The sequence below is a fragment of the Calonectris borealis genome, chromosome 3 (assembly GCF_964195595.1).
Source record: "Calonectris borealis chromosome 3, bCalBor7.hap1.2, whole genome shotgun sequence".
NCBI lineage: Eukaryota > Metazoa > Chordata > Aves > Procellariiformes > Procellariidae > Calonectris > Calonectris borealis.
In genome coordinates this window covers 101,469,316-101,494,886 of record NC_134314.1, presented here as the reverse complement: position 1 = coordinate 101,494,886, position 25,571 = coordinate 101,469,316, and the positions used below count along the sequence as shown (strand labels likewise).

The 25,571-nt window shown below is 41.5% G+C and overlaps 1 protein-coding gene across 3 annotated transcripts in view; it reads left to right on the top strand.

Moving 5' to 3' along the window:
* The window catches only part of EML4 (EMAP like 4), a 164,371-nt gene that overhangs the window by 55,013 nt on the left and 83,787 nt on the right, over window positions 1-25,571 (top strand). Inside the window, exon 1 of one of the 3 annotated variants that reach the window (XM_075146943.1) lies at window positions 13,986-14,255. The exons of 1 other annotated variant lie outside the window; for it this stretch is intronic. In XM_075146943.1, the coding sequence (XP_075003044.1) occupies window positions 14,189-14,255 (67 nt within the window). In that variant the 5' untranslated portion in view covers window positions 13,986-14,188. Of the gene's footprint in view, window positions 1-13,985; window positions 14,256-25,571 lie in introns of those variants that run through there. One more of the 3 variants, XM_075146942.1, reaches the window with a different exon arrangement.

The window sequence follows — 25,571 nt, the reverse complement described above, 5'->3', positions numbered from 1 at the left end:
TTGACTGTTTCCTTAATATGGAAAAATCATGAGTTTGTTTTCATCAATACGCTTTATTGCTTTGTTTTCATGATCTGCAAAGGAATTATAAAATTGCAATGGGCCAAAATTTTGGCATACATCTAGAAGAACAAATAGAAGCAAAAAATATGCAGTCTTGTCTGGCTTAAACAGAAACTTTAGGAATTTTGCACTGATAATTCAGATGTGTGGATTTGCTGTTAATATGCAGCCCCTCCTAACTGTGCTGGGAATAATCCAGCAATGTCGGCAATGCCTAGAGCAGGGTATGTGGTTATTTTTTAGGAAACTGAAATTGTGTTAATCTGTGGGAAGGTTAGAAAGGCAAACTCATAATTCTTCCTTATCAGTTACGTCTTTTGAAATTACTTTGGAAATGTGCCTGCCCATATATACGACTATGGGTTATTTTGCAGAATGGCACACGCTTCGGTCCTTTCTGATACAGCCACTTGCAATTCAGATAGGTTAAATAGAAAAGAGTTTTAAAGGCTCTCTGCTTAATGCTCCGGTGCAATTAAATCCTGGTTTTGTTTGTAGAAGATACGATCAGCATGCGAGATGACCCATAAAAATAAGAGGCTTTGTTCATTTTTGTTGTGAATCTTCAAGTAAGCCAAACCAAAGTGAGCTTTACCAAGAGCTGCGTATTCAGGGACTGAACTCCAGCGATCCTCCTGGTAGAGGAGGCCTTGTATAGCTCCTGATGTGGGGTTTTTTTACAACATCATCAGCCCTATTGCTAATGGGTATGACTTTCTTGTGAATGTTTCAAAAGTTTGGTTTTCTTTAAAGCCCCTCTTGATGAAGCTGTGAAATATGAGGAAGAGGATTTCTGTGCTTGTTTAATAAAACTGGGAAGCTAGCAGCCCTCAAAGTTGCAAGGGGGAAGAGCATGAAAATCAGACATCTCAGGGATGCAGCATTAAGGGGAAAAAAAAAAATCCTGAATTAACAAACACAAGATGACCAAAAAACATTGCCCCCCTCCCAGTAATTCAGCATTCTAAGGTTGGCTTTGTATTTAAGATCTGCTTCATAAATTATAAAAACTTGGATGTGGCAGATACCTGTCGTATAACATATGGTTTAAACAAACATATTTAATTTAAACTGACATTGTTTATAGCTGTTCTGTACAAGCTGCTATCTCACTGACCAGATCCTGCTCTCTAGTGGCTATGCCCAGCAGACAACCTCACTCACCTATGGGGGGCTTCACTCTGCTCCCCCTACCCCAGGTACTGAAAAATATTTTTGCAATTGTAGAAGAAACTCCCCCCCGCCAATAGGAGGTTGATATTCCTCCCCTCCCCATTCTCTGGAAGCATCGGATCATTTCAAAAGCAAATCCAGAATACTGGATGCATTAGTGATGTATGTCAGCTGTGTTCAGTTCAGGCGAACTTGATTCTCCTGTACCTCTTCAATGTTTTGTGAAGCCAGCAGAACGCTTTAAGTAAATGCTTTGTGTAGGACAGTGCACCGTCTTGCTTAGGCTGCTTAGGTTAGATCGTAAAGAAACCCAAAGCAATGGAACATTTGGAAAAAAAAAAATACTGAAAAATGGAATGCCTTGCTTGGGGGTTTGTATTATTCCATAACATGAGGGGTAGTATCTACAACAGTACTAGGGCAGCAACCTATAGGGGGGAAAAGATGACTTTCTATTATTAACTACAAAGATATTTATTTTTCAGACTTCAATTATACCATCTTACTTTTTCTATTTAAGATAGATGTAAAACATAAATGACAACTCAGTGACACTTTCTCTCTAAGGAAAATGTCTCTGGTAGTAACTAGTGTTTCAGATTTTAATAATGAATTAACTGATGTGGACCAGTTTTCAGGTTTATAGTCTCCTAGGAGGCAAAATCGTCCTTAACGTATTACTATATATAATACAAACTAATTTTAGCACGTAGACTCACTTACCTAGCATTTTAATACACGTTAGTGGAATTTATTTGGTGAAGAAGCAAGGCAGTAAAACCTGTGCCAGTCCTACTTCATGGGGTACTCTAAGCAGTTTTTTCTTTGGAATTCTATTAAGTCAGCATATTTTTGGTTTTGTCATCTTTATGAATTTATTAAACGTTTTTCTTTTCTAGCAAAACAAGTATGAGAAATCAAAATACTTGAATAATTTGCAAAAGCAAGTTTTTTTTTAACTGATGGAGTAATAATACTAATAGCCATTCGTTTTATGAAAGTAGCTCTGATACTTAATCATTGGGAACATGATGCTATAAAAAAAGCAGTGACAGTATCATATAATATTTACTATAGCCCAGGTTGTCCAAATGCTATTTAGGTATGGTTTTATTAAAATGTTGTTTTTCAAAAGACTTTTGTATTTACGAGGATGCCTTATTTTAATAACTTGTTGGAATTGCCATGTTATGTTAAATTGTATCAGAGTAAAGGTATAATAGTCATGAGGTGAGCCCCTGTTCCCTTTTCCATCAGCTGGAGTTTCTCACTGATTTTTAGCCTGTCCAGCACCTTACTCAGGAGATGGTCTGTGTTCAGAGCTGTGTCCCCCTTCCGCCCAGCGCCGCAGCTACCAGGCAAACTCCTTCCTGCAGAACTGTGCAGCAGGATCTGAAAATTCCTTACCAAATCACATCTTCCAACAGTGAATCTAGTTTAAACCGCTAATTTGCTAATGATCTAAATCAAACCCCTGACTCAAGAGGTTCGTGCAGAGTACGGGTTATTTCCACTCTAATCCTTTTACTGAAGAGTGGTACCCTGAAAGCAGTTATCTGCAAGCATTTTCTGGCGTGTTTTCAGGGATGGCTGGATTCATTCCCACAGCCGGTACCTGGCTCCATCGTGTCTGTAGGAGAGTGGACCTCTGCTGGAAAGCCACCATGCTCTCCCCACCTGCTTCAAGGTGCTCCACACCATGTATACATGTGTGTGATACAGACAGCCCAAGGTGTTGCTTTGGGTTTGAAAATCAGTAATGTGCTCTTGTAGAGCGGAGGACTTCGCTAATTAATTTTTAAAAATTATTGCCACTACAGATTCAGGCAGCTTTTATTTTTAAAGAAAATAAACGTCCAAGTTTTCTGTAGACCAAATGCTCATCGCACGTTGATGTTGACATGTGATGCCCAAGGTCAGTGGTCTCAGATGCAGTCTACCTCCAGACCATGTTGTATGGCTCTTGGGGTGGGCGATTAGGATCGGATTGCAAATTCAGTTTACTGTTTTGCTAGTTTGTTCCTTCCAGTGTATATCCTGCCTAAGGATAGCAATTGAGTTTTGAATGAGAAAAGGAAGGAGGCAATGCAGATAGCCATGTTCTCTCATGTCGATTTTAATGCCATAGACCTGATTTCATCAGTGGAGACAGAAAACAGCAAGATGCTTCCTCCAAATTGTTGTTTAATTTAATCCTCTTCTCTCCACTTCTCTGCACCTCCCTCCAATGCACATATCCTCTGTGCGTTTTGAGGATGCTGCAAGAACAAACTCATTTCCTCTTATTGCAGGTATGCTTTAAAACCTGTAATTTGCCTTAATGGAGGGTAATGCTGACCACTTGATAGCAATGAAGTAGATAAAATCGGTTGCCTGATTACCCATCAGATGAGTTAATCATTAAATAAATACTCCTCCTCTGGTGAAACAAAATGAGTGATGTGAATTCGGTCAAGAGACTAGCAAAGAAAAATACCGAGGTATAAATCCTCTCTTAAGAAAATCTCGAAAAGTATGAAGTACAGTCATTTGCAATCCACACCTCCTCTCTCTTGACCTTGTTTTAAAGGGGCTGGGGGGAGCTGCCTCCTTGTGAGCCACCTTGGAGGGTGACAGACACTTTTCAACAAGGAGGTGTATAGTGACAGGAAAAAAAATGCAAAACAGTTATTTCGAGGATTACTTTTGAGATACAAATGTGTATATGTTAAAGTGTAAATATCCTAGCTATTCAAGTGTAGGAAAGCTGCACAAGTGACTTGCAACAATTCATTAATTCCTGATTACTGTAGTATAATTTTACACTTTATTTTTCTATGGAGTGGCAGAATATTGAACAATTTGACAGAAGAGTGAAAACCTGTATTTTTGATTGGATGATGCCTCTAAGGTTGCTTCAAATCTGTTACCTTGCAAACTGAATGCGTCCTCAAATGATGCCTAAAGAAACACACAACTACAGAAAAAGGGAATGGAATTTTCTTTTCCTTGGTGTTTTAGCCTGTTTTCTCATTGCTAACTAATACCATTCCTTTAATTCTGGTGTCCTGCAGTATAATTCGGTAGCGTATGCTTTCCTGTAGAATGATTTTCATTTATGTTGAAAATAGAAAAAACATATTTATGCTGTAAATACAGCTGATGGAGAAATGTAATAAAATGTCCAGCATTACAGGTTTGTTACTTTCAAGTAGATGTTGCTGCAGGCTCTGTTATGTTGGTAAGCCTCTAGCACTTGGTTGAAGGAAATAGCTGAGTCTTCCTGTTTAGAGATAGCACGCAAAACATTTGTACTAAATAAAACTTACGGTGAAAAAGTAATTTTGTCAGTTGCTCAGTGTCCTGTAAGCTCCTGTGTTGATTACAAACTTACTGATAAATAAATCGCAGTTTGTCTTCTGAAGCTCTGTTTTGACAAACTTTTTAAAACAATGGCATTCTTTTGGCCTGGGGATAGAAAAAGGAAGAATGTGGGGGTTTGGGGGCTTGTATACTGGACTGAGTATTTCAATGGTCAAATGTGACCTATGGTATACATGATTTAAAAGAAAAATAATCTTATTTTTGTTAACCAATTTAGAGCACTTTACTAAGGTTTGGACATATTTTATGTCTCAAGACTGTCTTGACATCATCTCACTTACTTTAAAAATTTGGAATACGAAAGAATCATAGAATCTTAGAATGGTTTGGGTTGGAAGATCATCTCCTTCCAACCCCCCTGCCATGGGCAGGGACACCTTCCACTAGACCAGGTTGCTCAAAGCCCCATCCAACCTGGCCTTGAACACTACCAGGGATGGGGCATCCACAACTTCTCTGGCTAACCTGTTCCAGTGCCTCACCACCCTCACAGTGAAGAATTTCTTCCTTCTATCTAACCTAAATCTACCCTCTTTCAGTTTAAAGCCATTACCCCTTGTCCTATCACTACATGCCCTTGTAAACAGTCCCTCTCCGGCTTTCTTGTAGGCCTTCTTCAGGTACTAGAAAGTTGCTGCACAGTCTCCTCGGAACTTTCTCTTCTCCAGGCTGAACAACACCAACTCTCTCAGCCTGTCCTAATAGGGGAGGTGCTCCAGCCCTCTGATCATCTTGGTGGCCCTCCTCTGGACTTGCTCCAACAGGTCCATGTCCTTCTTATGTTGGGGGCCCCAGAGCTGAGCGCAGTACTCCAGGTGGGGTCTCATGAGAACAGAGTAGAGGGGGAGAATCATCTCCCTCGACCTGCTGGTCGAAAACATAGACTGTAAATATAGTGATGCTTTATTATTTCCGTAATTTAAAAGCTGTGTAGTCATGTGCAGTTACAATTCTGTGATCCTCCATTTGGTTTTGTGGAGTGCTTTAAACATTGTACAAGCTGATATGAGAAAAAGTGTTTACAGTCCATTTCATAGGGAATACATAATTCGAATCGAAGTTGTATGTTCAGGGTGTCTGTAGGTTAGAACTTTGTGTTACAAAAAAAACCACACACAAAAAAATCCCCAAAACTTGGATTAAAAAAAGCTATGTGTAAAGGTATTTGTCAAGTTTCTATCTAAAAATCCTGTGGTGGGATTGTGTTCATACCAGTCTTGATCATGTAAACTTGCTCATAAGCAGCTAGTTACATGAAGCCTACTGACTTCATGGATTGGGGATACCCTCTTGTATTAGGAAAAATACAAATGCTGCCAGTCTGTATTTCAAAAAAAAGGTGGGGGAGAATAGTTTTTATTTTTTTAGTTTACTATAATAATGCAAGTATATATAGATTATTCCTTATCCTAAGCCCTCAGTAGCTTACACCAGTCGGTACTGTTGTCTCTTCTGCTAGTGAAGAAGTTGCTTTTAATTGTAGTCCCATCACCTCTGGTATTTTATTCGCTTAGATCATGGACTTTTGTCCTTCTCAAAGAACAGATGGGTAAACTCTTCATTTGAGGCTTGATTAATTTACTGTTAAAGTCGTGACTTCGGTATGTTTTGGATTGTTCTCTTGTTTTCCAACTTGAAGATGACTAGGTACTTGAAGATGACTGGAGTACAGAAGCTTCTTGTGGTGAAGCAAGGACACAGTGAGCTTGATCATACACTACCGTAACCATCCCCACCTCCTAGGGCCGGTGGTTTTGCTGTGTATAAAAGTGTGTCTTACGTAATACGATACCATCAAATTCCTGCCGCTTCTGACCTTTCATAGATCTCTGAAGCTTTGGTAAGCTGGATTCTTAGAAAATACAACTGCACTTCTTAGAGCCACCAAGGACCTTCTCCATTTTTCCCCCATAGCACGGAGTGTCCTTGTCTACACCACAGCTGTTTAATCTGTCAGTTCAGTTAGACCTCTACCGCTGCACACCAAAGTTTCCCCTCTCTCTTTCTCCCTCTCTTAATTAGCCATCTTGTTATTTGCTTTGACCTTTAGCTGTCATAACAGGATTGCTGGTCCAGAGGAAGAAGTTATTTTCCCTGACCTGTAGAATGGTTTTTCTGGTAATATCAACACACATTTCTGTAGTCCAAAGTTGACCTCGGTCTTGACCTGTCAAAGAGCTAGCAATTAAAATGGTGGGTTGCTTGTTCTCTCTTACTGGCCTTTGGTTTTTCTCCAGAGAGGCTGGCAAAGGTATCGGTTGTGTCATTTTTTTGTAACGATACTATTCCTATAGGAAGAATAAATTGGAAATCAATACCTAATTTTGTGTCAATAATGTTATTCAGACTTTCAAGTGAGTGTGACTTCTAGTCTGGCAGATTTTGTTTGTTCACTTAGTGGAAAGGTCTCTTTTGACCTCTGCGTGTGAACCAAGCTGGTTCCTTCTAATGACAATTTTTTATCAAACAATAATGGAATAGTGTGGCTTGTTCTTCCCATTTTATATTCACCAAGTTTTAAAATGAAGGTGAAATATAATACTGAGAACACTACTGAAAAACAAGAGAAGTAAACAGGAGCTTCCATATTTGTCTTTTTAAAAAAAAAAATTATATCTTTTATGTTCTTCCAACAGCATAGGTCACAAGTCCTGCCTGAGGATTTCACAACATTTCAATTCTATATGTCTAAACAAACCATGATGTTTATTATTGTGACTCATTTACTGAGAGTACAAAATCTGCTGTCAACTAAATTTAAAGGAATGACATGGATATAAAACTGTCTCTACAGATTCCCTTTAAACCACTTTGTTTAGTAGTCTGTGCCATGAGAAGGGTAATTAATTTACGGACTGTATGGCTGTTATATATAATATGTCAAAACTGTGTGGCTGTAAATGATCTTTTGATAAGGTCAAACTTTGAAGTGTTTTAATAGTTTAAGGTCTGACACCTACCTGACATTTGCATGTACTAGATAATATTTAAATTGGACATACTGTGTTTATGCGGCGTACTCACAAGTGGAGATGATCACCCTACCCCTCAGGTGGAAGACTTGGGTTCTGCTGGCATATGCAGAAGTCTGGAAGCCAAAAGGTGTTCCTAGCCATCTACATTAAGCCAAAGTAGTGTCTGTGGTTTTTCTTCCCCATTTACGTGCCGTACCAAGACGCATGGTTACGTCTGAGCCACCCTCTGGGATGTGCCTTTCCCGTCCCTATCTGCTGCTTTCTGTGCACAGCAGTGTGGCGCTGAGCCGGGCAGCCGCTGCGCGAGCCCTCGGTGCATCCACAAGTCTCGTGCTGGAAATCCTCAATAAGAATTAGTTTTGTGTGAAGGATTGCCCTTTTTGTTGGTGGTGTTTTAATGAAGGCTTTTCTACTTCCCCAGCATCTCAAAGTGGAGAGTAAACGAGAAACTCTCTGGTCTCTGTTATAAATAGTGGATTCTCTCAAATTCTGATGGTTTTTTTTACACTTAATTTAGTTTAATTTTTACTACTTTTAAAAGTAGTAAAAACAGTCAACATTGCAGCAATATGTTAGTAGAAACAGCCAACATTTGGAGATGTTTTGATATGCAAGAAAGACATTTAATCTTTTTTTGAAAGAATACGCAACTCTTAAGCAGTGTAATATTTCTAGAAGTAGATACTTTATTTTGAAAGTGCTTTGTTAGAAAACACTTTTGCAGTTGGTCTCTCCCCCGCTGTTTCCCCACTTCTGCATGGCAAAAGCAATGTTTTTCTTTCTGTTGGCATGAGCTAAATGATTAAACAACAGTCACTTAACCATAACTAGTCCATAACTACAGCTTTGGTATGACTAAGACTACCGGTTATTTGTCTTTATTAAGAACCAAACTTCTGCTGATCACTTGCAGAAAATGGAAATGCTTCATATTTAACAACCTTGTATGATTTACCTGTAGTTTTAAAAATATCACTTATGCAAAAGTGCTGTGTTTGAAGCTGTGTAGGTTCTTGACCAGAGACGGCACTGTGATTATCTCCACAAAAACACAGACTGCATCTAACGAGGATGCTGCTATTCAGACTTTTCCTTTTCTCAGGGGCAGGGTTGCACATTTTCATGAGCCACCACGTAGGATACATGCATGGTCTGGACTGTGGTCTGGAACATATGCCCAAAGCAAAATTTGCAGGAGAAACCTTTTTGTGGCTGTGTTTCAGATTTAATATGTTTTCATCTTGTTTGCTGGCTGTTTCCGTATTGCATTTGATGGGTAGGCAGGAAAGCAGCTGTAAGCAGTCTGCTGTGCAAGCGCTCCAAGCAGGCAGTGGAAGGCATGCTACAGCTGTGGTTTGATGTTGTGCTCAGTGAAATACCAGCCTGAAACATTGCCACCCTTCCTTCTCTCCACATCAGCCTGCTGCCACCTCAGTTGTGTTGGTGCAGCTGCCCCTGCAAACTAGAGTAAGCAGCTGATGCAGAAGAAAACCCACCTGACAAAAACAGACATTCAGGTGGTTATTCCTGAAATAAGTGTGTGCGTTTGGAGGGCTTTGTGTTGTTTGTGGGTTTTCTTTTTCGAGTTAGGCAATGTGGTTTTGGGGGAAAAAAAAAAAAGAATTCCCTATGCAGGTCCCTTTCCCAGGATAGTTGACTGCATGGACATAGGTGTGGTTTAGTTCTGGAGGACAGCCTCAGGACAGCTTTTAAGATCTGATGTACATCTGTTGTTTCTCATGTTTTCTGCATGCTAGCTGTGTTTGAGAAAAACGCCTGTAGGACGAAGGAGCTCAGTTTAGAGTCTGGGAGGGGTGATAAGGGAAAGGCCTCCAGCACCGCTGTGTGCTCTCTGCCATGTCCTGCCCTGGCACTGCTCGCTCAGGACCTTCACTCTCATCTGTATCAATTCTTGTTTCACTCAATTTTCTGGCAATAAAAGGTGATTTACATATGTAGCTGTTTCACAATCACCTTAAGTCATCCGCGGGCAGAGCTGCTATTGACTGGCAGGGTTCCTGCCGCTCTTTCCCGTGGGTGCTGCCACCTCCCTGCCGCTGCAACGTTGTGCCATATGCCATACGACTGGCCTGGTGAGTTTTCCTGTTTTGGTGTTGATGGATTAGTTTTCAGCCCGTTCAGTCTGCCGGCGTGCTTCCCTGCGCAGCCCCGCGAGCGGTTCTGCCGCTGGCAGGAGCAGGATGAGGATGGGAAGGATGCAGGAGAAGGGCAGGGATGCCGCTTTTAGCAGTAGCGCTGCCGTATGCCAACTGTAAGTGACCTTAATTGTAGCTAAAGGTCCTGCCTTCCGTCGCTCTTGGTATTAATGCTTCAGAGAATGGGACTTTAATAGGTTTTATTACAGTGCCAGCACCTGGAGTGAAGACGGGGAGTGAGCAGAGGCTGCCACATCCCGCAGATGTTAGTGGGAGCACTGGATCCTGCGAGGCTGCACCTTGTCCTCCATAGCTTGTTAACCCCTGTACACCTTGCAAGTCCTGCTGGAAACAGGCCTGATGCAATAAGCATCCTTAACCGAAGTGTGTATTTTAAAACTGCTTAATTATTTTTGTCTCATCTGGTAAGATGGTTTTGATCTGTTGTGCTAGTTAGGTGACTGCAGATAAAATATAGTTTTAAAAAGTCTGTTGATTTCAGAAAGGATTTTTTTTTTTTTTCTCCTAAGGAAAAAAGGAATAAAAGGTTTCAAGTCTTTAGGAATTGGGTAGTTATTGAAGAAATCATTGTTATTCTCTCTTTAACATGGGGTAAAAGGTAATACTGGAACAGAGAGGCATGCAGCTGCTGAAAGGTGATACTGTTTGGCCATGAGGTTATTTGCCAACTGAAACATTGCTGCAGTTTCTTTTCAAAAAGAAGAAAGCAAAGTAATTGAAGGATTGTTTGCCAGTGGAAACATGATTAATTTTATACATATGAAGAAACAGAATTAACTGGTGCTGCCCTCTTGCAGTTCAACAGCACGAGAGTCATTAAACTAGTCTCAGTACGGTTATCACTTTATATTGTTTAGGTACAGTTACGGCTACAGGTTTTCTGAAGGAAAGGTCGGTCAGGAGAGTTTCCAGTAATCCTTTGAAAGGAAGACAAAGTGATTGCCTCATGCAGCATCTCTTGGATCTGCAATCTCCTAAATTTGAAGGAGATGAAGAGACCCTTGTTCTGTGAAAACAGGCTTAGAATTTTTCCAAATTGCATGTAACTGCAGGTATTTTCTTGGTAGCAGGATCACTTGCCAAGGAAACTCAATAAATAATCTTCCTCTTTGGTTTTTAATTACTAAAGGCGTCCTGGGGACAAGGTGTCTGTTCTGCAGTCTGCGCAGCTGGGGGTGCCAGTGGCTTTGGCGGGGGCACCCCCAGTTTCCTTGGGTGGATCTGGGTCAGTGAAAGGCAATGGTTGGGATATGGGGCAGGGGACCTGCTTCTTCCTCCTCTTGACGTGGAAGTGATGACTCCAAAGAGTTCATGCCTTCCTACGGCTCTCTTCAAAAGCTGGAGGAACCATTTGCTCCTACCTCTGAAAAAAATGTGAGTTGGAGTGCTTTTTGGTGCGTGAAAACCTGAAGTGTCTAAAATGACTCGTTTCGTAGGTTAATAATCTGACTGCTGCTGCGGTCTTTGAGACATTCGCTGTTCTTACCACATGTGTAATGTTCTTAAATATCTGTATGTTGGGGACAAACAAAATATTCTGTGCTTGTATAACGTGTGTGGCTCTATTCCTGATCTTTAACTTGCTCTATTAGGTTAGATTGAAGAGGGTTCGTTTTTTTCTTTTCTCCATGGTGTAACATTGTACTTTGCACCACTAATATTCTGAGAGGTTTTTTTCTAGGCAAAGGTTACTTACCTATGTCATAAGTGTTTTGTTTTGGTCTGTGCCATATTTTAAGTACATGTTTCATAATTTGTGCTTACCTAAAATACTTAAGAGGAGTCCCTCCTCATCTGCCACCATTCATGTTGAATAACAGCAGGAAAGAGGAGCCTGAGATGGTGTTTAAGCCTGAAACGGTTAGAGGTAGACAGCTGTTGAAGATAGCGAGATTGCTTAGAAAGACAGGTATGGGCCAGAGTTAGAAGAGTGAAAAATCCTAATGAGGAGTTAAGGCTTTCATGAGAGATTTAAAGGCAAATCAAGGAATTTTGATCCTCAGCCCAGAAGGGAACAGGTGATGGGTGGATTGAAACTGCTTCTGCTATTTTCAGGGTGAGCTGTATACAGTGGGCCATCTGAAATCTTATTTCAAATGTTAGTGTTCAGAGGATCATTCTGAAGGTGCTCTGACATTTGCTTTGGTTCCTTCTGCCTCACCCTGCATGCTCTTGATTCGGCAGGCATTAAGCTCTGTTTAAAATACCGCCTTAATGCAACTTCTTTTTTCTATGCTGAGGAAATCCATTCTTTTTAGAGTTAGAAATCAGGGTCATAAATATCTGGAAATAATCAGTATTTCATATCCTTTTAGTACAGTAGGAGATCCTAACTTTTTTTTATACAAAGTGTTGTACTTACTCTAAAAATGACACATTCTAAAAAATTTTATTAGTTTGAACTACATTGGATGCTTCCTGCCAGTTGTATGTAATCTGTCATCGTTCGGAGCGCTAATGGCCACTTAAAACAGCAAATGAAGCCTCTTTCTGCTCTTTGTGCCGGTCTTTACCAGCACATACAATGTCTGTCTGGCCTCATGAAGGATTTTTGTCTGCAATTTCTTTCAAGGCTTCACAGTGATATTAGGAAGGATGTTGAGTTTTAAGGGATACCAAAATATATGTCTGTGTGCATTAAATAATTCAGTGTGTCCGGCCCCCCCAAGATAAGACTCAGTGTTTCGTCTTGCAGTGAAGATTGTTTAATGTAACGACATGATGCAACATAGTGGTTGGGACAAGTTGGAAGCATGCGTTCTTGGTCAATCCTGGTGCTGTGCCTGTGTGTTGAGACCCTTGGCTTTAGTTAGTGTCCTTTCCTTAGTTGTGTGCCGTTGCCTTTTACCCTCTATCATCTTCCACCATTCAGTTTCTTAGTCCCCTCCTTGTATTAATCATGGTAGTTGTCTGGCTGGCTTCATACTGCAGAGCTGTGTTCAGCTGACTGCCCTCCTCTTTTTCTAAATCACTGCAAAGGTCTATTGCTTTTAGTGTGTCAGGAGCTGCTGGAAAAGGAAGGTACTACTGAAATTATGTAGACTGATAGTTCTGGGCAAAACATACAAAACCCTTTGTGTGCTGTCTTAACTATATGTGTTGTGACGAACCTTCTTATCAACCGTTCGTTTGTGAGGGTGGAAAGTGCTGCCCCTCCTTGTTTTTTGAATGGAGACATGGACCTCCCCCATGTATTCCCCCCCCCCCAGTTGTCTGGAAATGAAAACTTTAATCCAGAGTTATTTAATATACTTGCAAAGCTTGAAAATAATAAACTATTTGAAGTATGTTAGAGAGATGAGGCAAAATATATGCAGTACATATTCACAAATAGTTTTGTTTTGACATTTATCTTGCTGTAGTCATTCTGCCAATTGGCTTCAGGCACGGCTACCAAAAGAATGAACACATGTTGCATTCATTAGTTCTCATCTGGCTGTGCTTCATCTTGCAAGACAGACGAAATCACGATCACGCTAAATAGATTGTAATGCGTTTGTAATACGAGTTCCCTTCTGCTGAATACGATAGCTTTGCAAAGCTGCTGCTTTTAAGCCACGATATTTTGCTTCATTTTAATGTAATGGATACAAGTATATTGCCAGTGATGTCATTGCTTTTTCGTCTCAAAAGATGTCATATGAAAAATATTCAAATATAATACTAAGCAACCACCCACCCCCTTCCTCCCCCCACCGTGTGAACTTTTCATGTCATTTTGTGCTTTGACTGACATTAGATCTGTGGTGCTTCTGACACATAGACAAACATGCTTTGGAACAATAATGGTTTCTCTGAATTGACCGAGTATAAAGAATCCTTTTCATTAGTCATTTGTGCTCAGACCGAGAGCAAATTGATTGCTGTTGGCTTTTTATCATTAATGTCACAATTTTAAAATGGGCTGTAAGTACCTTGCGGTGCAGCGCGATCGCAAAGGGGGATGGCGGGTTGCCCGTGCGACGGCCCGGTTACTGTGATTTCAGATGAGGAGGGTGCAAGAGCCTGTCTGTGTGTAACCAGCAGCCAGTTCCCTGTGTGGAAGCAGGTCGGTGAGCTCCGCTTCCCTCGAGAAAAGGCACGGACGCCGCAACGCCGTGGTGTTTGCGGGGTAGCCGCGTTCCTGCGCTGCCCGCGCCCAGCGAGTGCCTGTGCGAGTGCATGGCTGACGTCTGAGGGTTAGCCACTCCCTGCGGCAGCCAACGAGTTTTGTCCCTATCCCACCCCCTCCAGCCTCTCGCTCTCGCCGGGGCTGCGGGGAGAGGCAGCAGGGACCAGCCGCCTCCGGCGGTGCTCCGAGGTGGGCCAGCCGGCGCGGGAGGGTCTCCTCAGAGCCCGCGGCATGCCGGCCGGGCCGGGGCGCGGGGGCTCACCCTGAGCCTTGCCTGGGGGGCGGCGGGGGCCGGCTTGGAGTCGCTGGCGGCGTCGGTGAGAGGAATGGAAGACAGCTTGCCCTGCCTGGCCGCAGCCTGCGACCCGTCGGTGCTCGTCAACTTCTGCACGGGTAAAGTACCGCCGCCTGCCCCGCGTGGGGAGGGCCCGCACCGCCACGCACCCCACGCCTGTGAGGGCTCTCTAAAAATGACCGCCAGCTCTTTTCCTTCAGGTTTCCTTCCCTGGAGGGGAAAAAGGGAAATCTGTAAAGTAAATACCAGGGTAAATATTCATCTGTGTGATTAAGTTAACTCTGCACCCTCGTTAGCAGCCGGCAAGGTGCGCTTCCGCAGGCTGAGGTGGCTCGCTGCTGTGCAGCATCCTAACCTCGAGAAAATTAAAAAAATAAAAATAAAATAAAATTTTCATGTATGTAGATAGCAGAGAAAATGACGGGAAGACAAAAGTTAATACTTGCTGGACAGAAGGCTCCTGGCACGGCGGCTCCTGCGGCGTGGGTGCTCCCGCCGCTGCCTCGGCAGCGTGGGTCCCGCCGGGCGTCCCAGCCCGGCCTCCGAACCGGGAGGGGCAGCTGTTTTGTGCAAGAGACCCTTTGTAGCCCTCGGGAAAGAGCTGCTTCTGCGTGTCCAGTCTTTCATTTCGACCTCTCAGTTTTACGCTTGACAAAGGCAGGGTAAGAGGCCGCCCGGGCCGGGAAGCGTGGGCTGCCTGCGGCCCCTCAGGCAGGAGGCAGCAAAGGCTCATTCAAAGTAGGTAGTTCATAACCGCATGTGTCTGCTGCAGCTTCAGCTGTGTGCGTGGCTATGCTTTTTGGGTGTGCAAGACATGTATTTGCCCTTCAGAAGTAAGCTTTTTCCCCCCCATGTTATTTTTACTAGTGTCGTAGTAAAAATGAAATGTTTCAAAACGTATTTCCTTTCTTTAAACAGCTGCTATCAAACCAGCCTCTCTTGAGTGTAAATCAGGTAATTAATAGCTGTACCAACCAAAAGTATATGAGTTAAGTCTTAAAAAGACCAACCAAACAAATAACCTCCACCCCCACCAACAAATCGGATCAGAGATAAAACGTATTGCTCTTGTATATGGTAGGGAAGTGTTTTATTGGGAATGAAATAAACATCACTGGGCACTCTTCTTTGTTTGCTGATTCATGCCGTCCTACAGCATCTTGCGTAGGAAAACTTCTGGCCTAAAATGTGATGGTCAACAGGAAAGTTTGTTTAAAAAAAAAATTAAGAAAAATAAGGGCAGGTATTTAATGCATAGATTTCCATGTGTATTTAGTGGGAGAAAGGAATGACCTTGATACAGTGTACTTTCTTAAAGCGAGCAATGCACTGTACTTTATCTGCTTCAGAATTCAAAGCATTCGGTTTAGAATTCAAGATGTTGCAACGCTTAGGAAAGAGGGAGGGTGAATTGGAAATTTTAAAATTACAAGTTCTTCTTACAATCTTTTGCAGGGTTAGAAGGATTTTTACGGTAGAAAAGAAAGGCTAATGTTTAACTGTTTATCTTCAGAACAAAATTCAAAAGAATAGCATTTTTTATGGCTATAACTTGCAACTTTATTACTGATGAGTAGTATTAAGACATTTCCATTGGCTTTAATGGCTTTTTAGCAAGAGTTTCTGTGATCGTCTGTAAAAAATATAGCAGTGCCTCAGACTTGAGCTTGAGGCATATCTTGAATGTCAGAAGTGAGTGTGGCATGATGGACTTACCTTTGAGATTTGTCTAGAAATCCAGCAGAATAAGGTGCAAGAAATAATTCTTTTCTCAATGCATATGTTCTACTTTAATTTTTTTCTGCATTTTAGAAAATAATTTTGACTAAAATCTTGATACAAGACTGAGGATTTTACTGAATAGGAGTTAAAGATAGCATTTGTAATTAAAAGAAAATGTGGCTTTGGATACTCTCAGTGTAATATATTCTGCTGGTTTAAAACTTGATTCCTACTTATATCATTAAACCTAATGTACCTTTATATAAAGTTTTCTGAGGAATGTGTGTTGGCTGGCAAGTAAACTTACAGCAATTAGAAACAGGTATGATGGAGAATCAACAAGTGCTTTGTTCATATGAAATTTCTATCCTCATCCTTGAGAGCTCCTTGCCTTGAGGGCTTTTAGCAACTTTGCAGTGGTAACAAGTAGGAAAAAGCCTGAGATTAAGCTGTAGAAAGAAATTTTTTTTTTTTTTTTTTTTGGCCATACATGCTCATTCTTGCTTTATTTGAAGAAGATTAAGGCTTTATACTTACAGTAGGGTATTTCAGGTGAGGTTTTGGGGGATAACAATTTTTTGTTAATAAGTATCCTATAGTGATACGCTTTTCTATAGGAACTTCTCTACCTTACCTTTAATTGTGATTTGTTTTGTGCACATATGTCCAATTACTCATTTCATGCCAAAGCGAAAAATAAATTCCTAATTCAGCAGTGAAGAACTAGCACTCCCTTTTAATGTATGGGATATCAGTGCTGATGGGAAGCTTAATCAGATTTTTAAAAAAAAGTTGGTTGATGTCAGTAGGTACAACTTCTTTTTTCTACTTGTATTTAATTAGCCTTTTATAACTAAAGCTAAGGCAAGGGCTTATGTCATAACATTAACTATCAAATTAGATCTGAGCTAGAATTTAGCTTAGGTCATACGGATCAGGACAGAAATTTTCAGTTTGACGAAGGAAAATATTTACCTGCAAACAAAGCTTTAGTTTTGCACGCTTCTTGGTTAAATATATGCCTCCAATGACACTTGGCGTTGTAAATAGTATTTTATAAGTGGGGAAAAAAAAACCCCACCAATGTCCCAAGTGTTTACCAAGTTTGTAAACTTTATTGCTTTCAGACTCTTAAATTGATTTGGATACATTTACCTTTAATGTTAAGACTAGTAGAGAGTTTGCTTAGGTGGTGTTTCACAGTGGGGATTTGCCAGTTGCTGGAGGTGTTGATGGTAAAGGTGGCGGTGTTGTGGTGGCCCTGCAGGGTTTCCGCAGGGGTAAGACCGAGTCCTCCTTGGGCTTGGTGCTGCTCACCCGGGGGTGTCACTGTGCCTTGGAGGGCACCTTGGCCAGCAGAAGCTTTGCCCTCTGCCTTGCTGGCAGGGGGTGAAGGTGGCTGGCGCACGGTGCTGCTCCTGCTGCCTTCCCTGCCTGGGCGCTTGTGGAGAAGTAGTGCTTACTTTGAATTAGTATCTCACATATGGAACTTTGCTTTAAGTATTTAGATGTTACAAGGGCTTTTTTCTTTCTAGTCCCTGTTATGTAGGCAAAAATAGACAAATTTGACATAGAAGTCCTATTTTCAGTTTGATATTTTACCTAAAATGGTTAGGTACTGGGTGGGGACCAGTGAAATAAACCAAGTATCACTGTATTCCGGTGGATTACATCTCCCTAAACAGCGTTTTTCTTACAGTCTTGGACTGCCACAACTACAGCATTTGTGCTGATGCGGTGAAGCCTTTTTAAATGAGACAACTTTTGCTGTAATTGTATTGAAAACCTTTGAGCTAGCCTTTCTCTAGGTGCTGCCAATGATAATGATAATAAATGTAAAACTCCATATCACTATCTTAATACTTTTAAAAAAAAAAAAAATTAAAAAAAAGTCTGAAAAAGTCTGTGTCCTTTTAGTTGATGCACCTAAAATGTTACAATATTCAGTGTTTGATTAAAAATTTAACTTGCTGTAGGTTTCAGTGTGTTTGACACACGATTTGACTATGTGAAAGTCAGTGTTGTCATAGCTAGTTTTAAAACTGCTTTAAATAATTTGTTCTGAGCAATTGTTAACTAACCAATCCACATTATCATTTCCATCGCGCAAAAGCATCAGACTCAGAGCAAGCGCTCCTCCCTTCAGTTGATATATTTTTACTGAGGAAGGAGGAGAGAATTCCCGCCAGCCTGCCTTACAAACCTACGCTGGCCTACCTAGTACGAGAATTCCATCTGGCAAGACCAGGGAAGGCTTTTGACGTACCGTGAGCGCTGCTGCGGGTCCGAATCCAGCGTTCAGTGAGCAGCTGTTTGCACTGGGGGATGAGGGTCGGGTTTGCTGAATGGCCCAAGGCTCATTTAAGCGTTTTTGCTACAGGAGGTTGTATTAGTGAGGAGGTTTAAAGAATTAAAAGCTATATAAGAATAGCATTGGCCATAGTCCTGGACTCAAAATACATTAATAGTTTCTCTGAACTTGCTTTCCTGTTTTCCAGAAAAAAGCTATTTGATTGTAGCACGCTTAAAGAACCGCAGTGAGTTTTCTGGGTGAAGGAGGCAGTGTTTTATTTTCTAGAAATAATGAAATGCAACCCAGATATTCCACAAGAGCTAGGGCTCCTTCTTCAGTCAAATGCTTTAGGCTGTATTTTGGGAAAATTCTCTGCTTCCTATTGATCCCCCGACAGAAGGGCAAACTGGTCCCTACCAGGAGGAACAGAGTCACCAAGAAATGAATGCAAAGGATTGCATTTTTGTAGACATGGCCATTCATGCTTGTAATTGAAGGGCTTAAATGCCTGGAAATGGGACTTTCCGAATGTAGGGACAGATGGGATATTACTCTCCTTTTGTATGCTTCTTTGCTTATTATACCGTACTTATAGAAGGAAATTATGACAGCCGCCACTCTTTACTGGCATAATTTTCCACATCTTCAGTGACATCTTCAGCAAGGATCCTTGGCTTATGTCTAGAGGTGAAACCCCATCTCATTGTAGTTTGTGAAAATACCATTGCTGCCTGTTACGCAACCATAAGTCTACCAGATTTTGCAGAATAATGTATACTTGTTGTTAAGTTCTACTTCCTTATCAGGTTAGTATAGTTTTGCTTACCACCTTCTACTAATTTGGCAGAGTTAAATGAAGCTTCTATTGAGTGGTTATATTGAGTAGTTATAAGCACAATTGGACTAAGCAGTATTTACTTGCTTCGTGAGTTAGCTGAGCCTATGCTTAATGAAGTGAGCTGTAAGCTAGATGGGCTAGCTGTTTCCAGGCATCATTACATTAAATTTATTGTCAAAGTGCCATTTCCTCTTCAGATACTACCCCCTTTCCAGGTAACCGAGAGAAGGGACGTGCCTGGTCTGATCTGGCCGTGCGCAGGACAGGCTGGTGCGGTGGCATCGCGCAGAGCCGTGGGGATCCCTCTCTCAGGTCAAACATGGTGTTTGACTCTGCAGGTCGCCAACTGCAGACGTGCTGTAAATGTTTGCACGTACACAGCTCGTTAAAAATCTTTCAATGTATGTCTCGACTGAGAAACAAAAAAAAGTGTATCTGGTACATACTTTGGTAAATGTCTGCATTATTACGCTATAGAATGTGACTAAATATCTGCAATATTGCACTATAACAGCAGTGCTATGTAGATACGATGTAAAATTACAAGTATTGTAAAGGTCCTTAGGGGTTTTCATCTCACACTGTTTAGAAGGTTAATACTTTCCCTGACTCAACGGAAAAGTCTCATTTCTTTAACTTGATAGTTAACTTTCAAAAATGTGGTTACATTTTTTGGTAATGTTTCTTCTGCTTTGCCTGTTCGGGTGTCTATCTCACTTCTAACAGTTCTAGGAATATGTATTAGTCATCAAAAGGGGGTTGAGAAGATAATGATGACTTGTGCAAGGTAACGGTTAGCATTTTCTGAGCAGTCACAGAAAGTAATTGCAAGGTGTAGTAATTGCAAGCCACACTCCAAGTTGCTGAAGTACCAAAACTGGTGAAATATCAAAGGTGCAGCTGACACAGCAAACTCATTATTAACGTCAGATAAAAAGTCTCAGACTGCACACACTTTCTCAACACTGAGTCTTTGCTCTCAAATTTTGAGTAATGCCCAGATTAAGAAACCTAAGAAAGTATCTTTATGAACCCTACATCACACTGCTGCTTCACACAGATAAGCAAAGTAATCAGGAAAGCAGCAGCATTGAAAACCTCCCTTTTGCAGCACGCAAAACTAAAGTGCTGCTTCAACCTGCTCATTCTGCAGTGAGACAGAGCGACTCTGAGAGCAGAACTTGCAAAGAAACACAGAAAAACTGCTGGACATGCAGAATCCGTCCTGTGAGCAGGGAAGGAGAAGGAATGACTGGATGTGACAGTCATTAGTCACAGTTTATTGTGTGATGAGAAGATGCTCCGATGTGTCATAAAAACAGATAGAATTTAGGTGCCATGCTCTTCTCTCACAGCACCTTTTTTGTTCTTCGTATGTTCTAAAAATGCATTAATTTGTTGGATTGTGCCTTTGTTTGCTTGTGATGCTTTTCAGAAGCATTTGAAACCATGAGAATACCCACAGTCAGATTTCTGATATCTATGAAATGCATCAAAGGGAGCCTTCCGTTCCATGAGAAGCTGATAGAGTTGGTCCTTCAGGTTTTTGCATGATGTTGCCACGATTGCTTTTACCCATTTGCTCAATGGCTTAAGTGGCACGGTGTCTTGAGCAATAAGGTTTTTTGGGGGTTGGGTTTTTTTTAGATGATAAAGAGGCAAAAATTGGAGCTGGAAGTGGCTTTTGATTCCTGAGTGGTTTGCGCTGATGGCATGCAGTTTCCATATCGGGGTTATGTTACATGGCTGGTGGTGCAGTGGCCCTGGGGGCTGTTGGGCTGGAGTTTGGCAGGAGCTGGCAAGGGCAAAGCCGTGCTCCTGGCCCTGCTCCCTCCTCACCAGAGCAGTGACGCCGCTGGGGCAGGGTCACTTCTCCTCTCCACCTGCGGATCGATGCCGGGAGGTCTTCCCCAGCTCTTAGAGGTGTACAGGCAGCGTTTTGTGTAGCATTCTCGTACGAGGACTTTTTGCTATGCAAGTTGCAGGTTGCAAAGGCTGGTCACACCTAGTTAAGAGTGTGGGCTTGCACATGAGCTGCAGAGGGCTAAGCAAAGGCGGAAACTTACAGCGTGTTGACACAGTAGGTTAGTAAATATGGATTAGTAGGTTAAACAGCCTGGCACCTACTCTTGAGTAAGAGCGTGCATGTGAGTAGTTACTACATGGAAGCTGTGATGCTATTAACTCCCTCTTGGGCTCACTCCCTGGTAGTTTACGTGGCCGTACCCCAGGTTGTAGCCCAAAGAACATGCTCATACTAGCTCAGTTTTAATTCTTTCCTGCTAACGCTAAAAATAAAATTGGTAAAATAAGATTATTGGAAAGGTTAGAAGATGCTGGAAATGTATAAAACAATTTTGTTCTTATTGATGTATTCTGTCGTGGTGGTGGGGGGATCCTTTTCATGCATGAAGGATCCTGTTATTTTGGCTGGCAGTATTATGCAGAAAGAGCACGCTCCTGGATGGTTCTTTTATACAAATAAATAGCTGAATTAGTATAGCTAATGCTTAATAAGTGTATGTGGAATTAATCAATCTTAAAACATAAGCATTAAAGGAATAAACTGGATAATTCTGTGGTTTAAGATGATAGCTGCTTTCAGAGTAACTATTATTTTTTGGCTTTAGATTGTTCCCCCCCAGAGATATCAAAGAAGGTTATAGAAATCTCCAGGATTTTAAAACAGGAAGAGAACTGAATTGCAAACACTGGAGGCCTACAATATATAGCTTTTTCCAGTACATTTTTCACTTCACTAGTTTGAAGTGTATTAGTATGAAACTATAGACATTCTTTCCGTGGGTTGCAAGCAGGCTTTCCCTAGCATTGCTGTTCCTGATGTGTTATAGAAAGCTGGAAGTGACACCCTGTGTACTGAAGAGAAGAGCTTAGAGGTAGGTCTGCCGGGGAGCGATGGCCGACATGGCGGTGGCAGGCTGAGCAGCAACGGAGAGGCTGTCCGCTGGCATCAGTGCTAGTGTACATTTGCAGCAAAACGTTTCTGCTTTCTTTTAGCTTGGGTACTGTGGCACATAAAGATTCCCATTTCTGAGGAGACTTTGGTTGGTGTTGGTTCTTGATTAATTAATCAATCCCGTGATTTTTGAAGAGAAGGAAGAAAATGGGCAAAAATGCAGCTTATTCCTGGTTCATGACGCTCCTGTTACTTAGTCACAACCAGATTTAATTCTTGTTTCCTTATCAAGTATTTGTAGTACTTGATCATTTCTAATACCAGACACATCCATGATCAGTCCCATATCCTTTGCTATTCTTAGGGGTGTTTTCTTTACCTAAAAACCGTTACTTTGTAGCAAATAGGGGGAAAAGAAACCTGAATATTTTTTCCACTTCAGAGGCTCCATCCATGGAAAGAACAGGTAGTAAGTAATCTGTTTGTTTATGATACATAACGTGATGTATTTAAGCAAATTTGATAGAAAAATGGTCCCTTTTATGTTTACAAAATTGGGCAAATATTCCACATAAGAAATATATGTGTTTTCCTAAAGGAGCCTTTGAGAAGGAAGGAAAAGGTATCCCCGTGAAAAGGCGATGTTTTTCCCATGCAGGCAAATTCCATGCACGCATTCATGATGGTTTTGTATGATTTATCAATAGCAATTATGACACTTCAATTTTTGTAGGACTTCTACATAAAATATGTTCAAGGTGAAATTTTAGAAGGTCTTAGCCTGCCGACATCGTCCAAAATGTTCTGTTTGGTGATTGATTTTTCTCTGAGAAGTTGTAGCATCACATAACACTGTTTCCATGTGTTTGTGTTTGCTTGCCGGTGAATCGATTCTGGAACCTGCTTTGTGGCTTAGGCTAAATAAAGATGAGATCCAATTCCTCCCTTTCCGGTGGAGTTTTCCATTTTAGGCATAATACTGCCAGTATTATGCAGTATACTGCAACTGAAATTATCATTGAAGCTGCCATCATTTTTATGTGTTCATTTCTGTGGAAGCAGCCTAACTATAGCTTTTTAAAATATATGTATAGTCACACATATAGAAGTCTGTCATGCTGTTCAAGAGTTCTTCCTGTTCATGAATTAAATTACTTTAATTTACAGTTACCTCATTTGTTTGTAGAGCATTTGTGGAAACTTATTGTTGGTAGTGTCCTTACTAAGGAAGAGGTGGCAACACTTGATGGTAGATCTGCAGTCTGAATTGTTTAAAAGAGTATCTTTCTTTGTAAATTAATAAAGGTTAATATTAAATATTTCTACAGCTGTTCAGAAACAGCATGTTGCAGAATGGCAGGATCCATGACCGGGCAGTCAGTCTCCTGTCAGGCAGCAGCAGCCACAGCGGCAGGAAAGGTGTGAGCAATGCTTTCCACCCACACCTTGTTTATAGGTGTTAACTTCAAAGCTTTGCTGGGACTGTTTAACTGCTAACATAATAAAACAAAGGAGCTTAACTAAAGAACTAGTCAGTTTTTTAATTGTATTTAAGCTCAGTTCCCCTTTTTGAGGGTGGCTGTTGACTTACACCGGTATAGATATTTCTGCTTGCTGTCTGGTCTGAAATGTTTTCTATGACACACGATGTGCAAATATTCCCTTTATTTCTCAATACTTGCTCCTCTGTAGTAATTGAAATGGAGATTGTGACTAACGTGCTATGAGTAGTTGCAGATACCACCTTACAGTTTGGCTGTGTGGGAGTCACGCAGCTTGTGCTTTGTTCTTGAAACTAAGCAGATAGCTTAGCAGCGTCTATGCTATGACTAGTCTGTACAGAGAAGTTTTAGTTCTTTTCTATGCAAAAAAAGCCCAAACTCACTGTTGATTTCCAGGTTTCCACCTGGAGTAAGTATTAGTTGTTGTAGGAGTGTTCCTCTAGTACCAAAAGCTGTAAGCAGTTGCAGAAGTTGGGGAAACATCTTGGTGGAGGTAAACAAAAGTGGGATTTTGACTGCTGTTGGATCTAGTTTGTGATTAGAGAGATTTAGTCTTGCACTCCCAAGAAAAAATGGACTTTTAAAAATGTCAAAAGCAAACCTTGTGTCTGTTCTTGCCTACAAGACACAGGAGAGGTTTTACGACTGCGAGGTGGTATCCCCTGCTGCAACAGCGGGTGTAATGTTTTCAACGCAGAGCTGGGGCAAGGGGTGCCTTCTGTAGGAGATGCTGCCCACTGGGACGGAGCATGCAAGCACAACCGGTCGCCCTGGCCCCGCTGCGGCAGCACCTCAGCCGTGGTGGGTGGTCACGGGAGAGAACTTAACACTGGAATTAACGCTCCCTTCAGAAGGCTTGTCTCTTAATAGAGCTTATTTTTTACAAGAGAGGGAGCTAAGGATTGTCATCCTTAGCTTTTGGATAAGAAAATGCAAAGAAGGATAATAACTTTTCAAGGTCACTTTAGCTTGTTGGAGAGAAAGCTGGCGTTTTACTGAATGGGTGCTGGTATTGAGAGTTAATAAAGCAGTGGCCCCATAGGGCTGTGAATAAGTGGAAGGAATTAGTATACCTGAAATACCAGAAAACTAACGTAAGGCAGTGAGTTGCTAAGTCTGTTTCCAAAGACTTACCTTTATCTGAAATCACTGTCTCCTGTGACTTGGAGAGGTAAGAGCCATCAAATACCCCACTGGGTACACCAGCCCTGGTGCCTCTCCCCTCCTCTGGAGTAATCGTGTTTCTGCTGCCAGATCCCACTCTTCCCAGCAGAGCCGAAAGGGAAGGCTTCCCCTGCGGGGGAGGGGAGTGTTTTGGGAGAGGGAGCTCCGAATGCCCAGGGGGATGCGAGCTCCATGAAACCAAATTGCAGTGGGTCAAAACCAAATTGCAGTGGGTCGGTGGCCTGTGGGGAGCCACCAGCCTCCCTGGGAGGGGACGCAGGGCTCTGTCCTGTGGAAAAAGCATGGCATCCTGACCTGCTGACTAGGCACCCACGAGAGGTTTACTGTGAATTTGGGGGAGTGCTGATGAAGAGGGGTATCTGCACTTTAAGAATGCGTTTTGGGCCTGAAATGATGCTGGGAAGGACAGGCTTGAGCAGCTTTCCCTTAAGCATGAAGGAAAATGAAGATGAGTGAGAACAAGCATGCACTATGCTCTGTGTTTGATGTCAGTATCAAGAAGTGAATCTCTTTAATGTGGCAGTATACTAATACTGATATTTTTATATATGCGTCCATCCTTTCAATAGGAGACTATTCTTGTTGCGTAAACATAATACTAAATCTACAAGATAACATCCTATTCCCTATGAAACACAAGCAACCGCTGCACAACCTGTACAACCCAGATTCATAAATGGACAGTACGGACAAAACCATATTTCTTTGGGAAAGGAAATTAATAAAATATAATAATAAAACTGTATTTTCCCTGACTTGATGGAGTTTTGCATAGTGGCATTTATGATAGAGTGGCTTAGAATAGCACAGAATGAGATCAAAGAAACTTAGTTTGTACAGTGGTATTTTTGATGTTACAAATTAGAAAGTTATTTATGAGTCCTGCGGGAAGGAAAAAAGAGCAGCACAATGAAGCAGCCAGTACAACAAATTTCAGAAATGTTCCAACACTTTTAT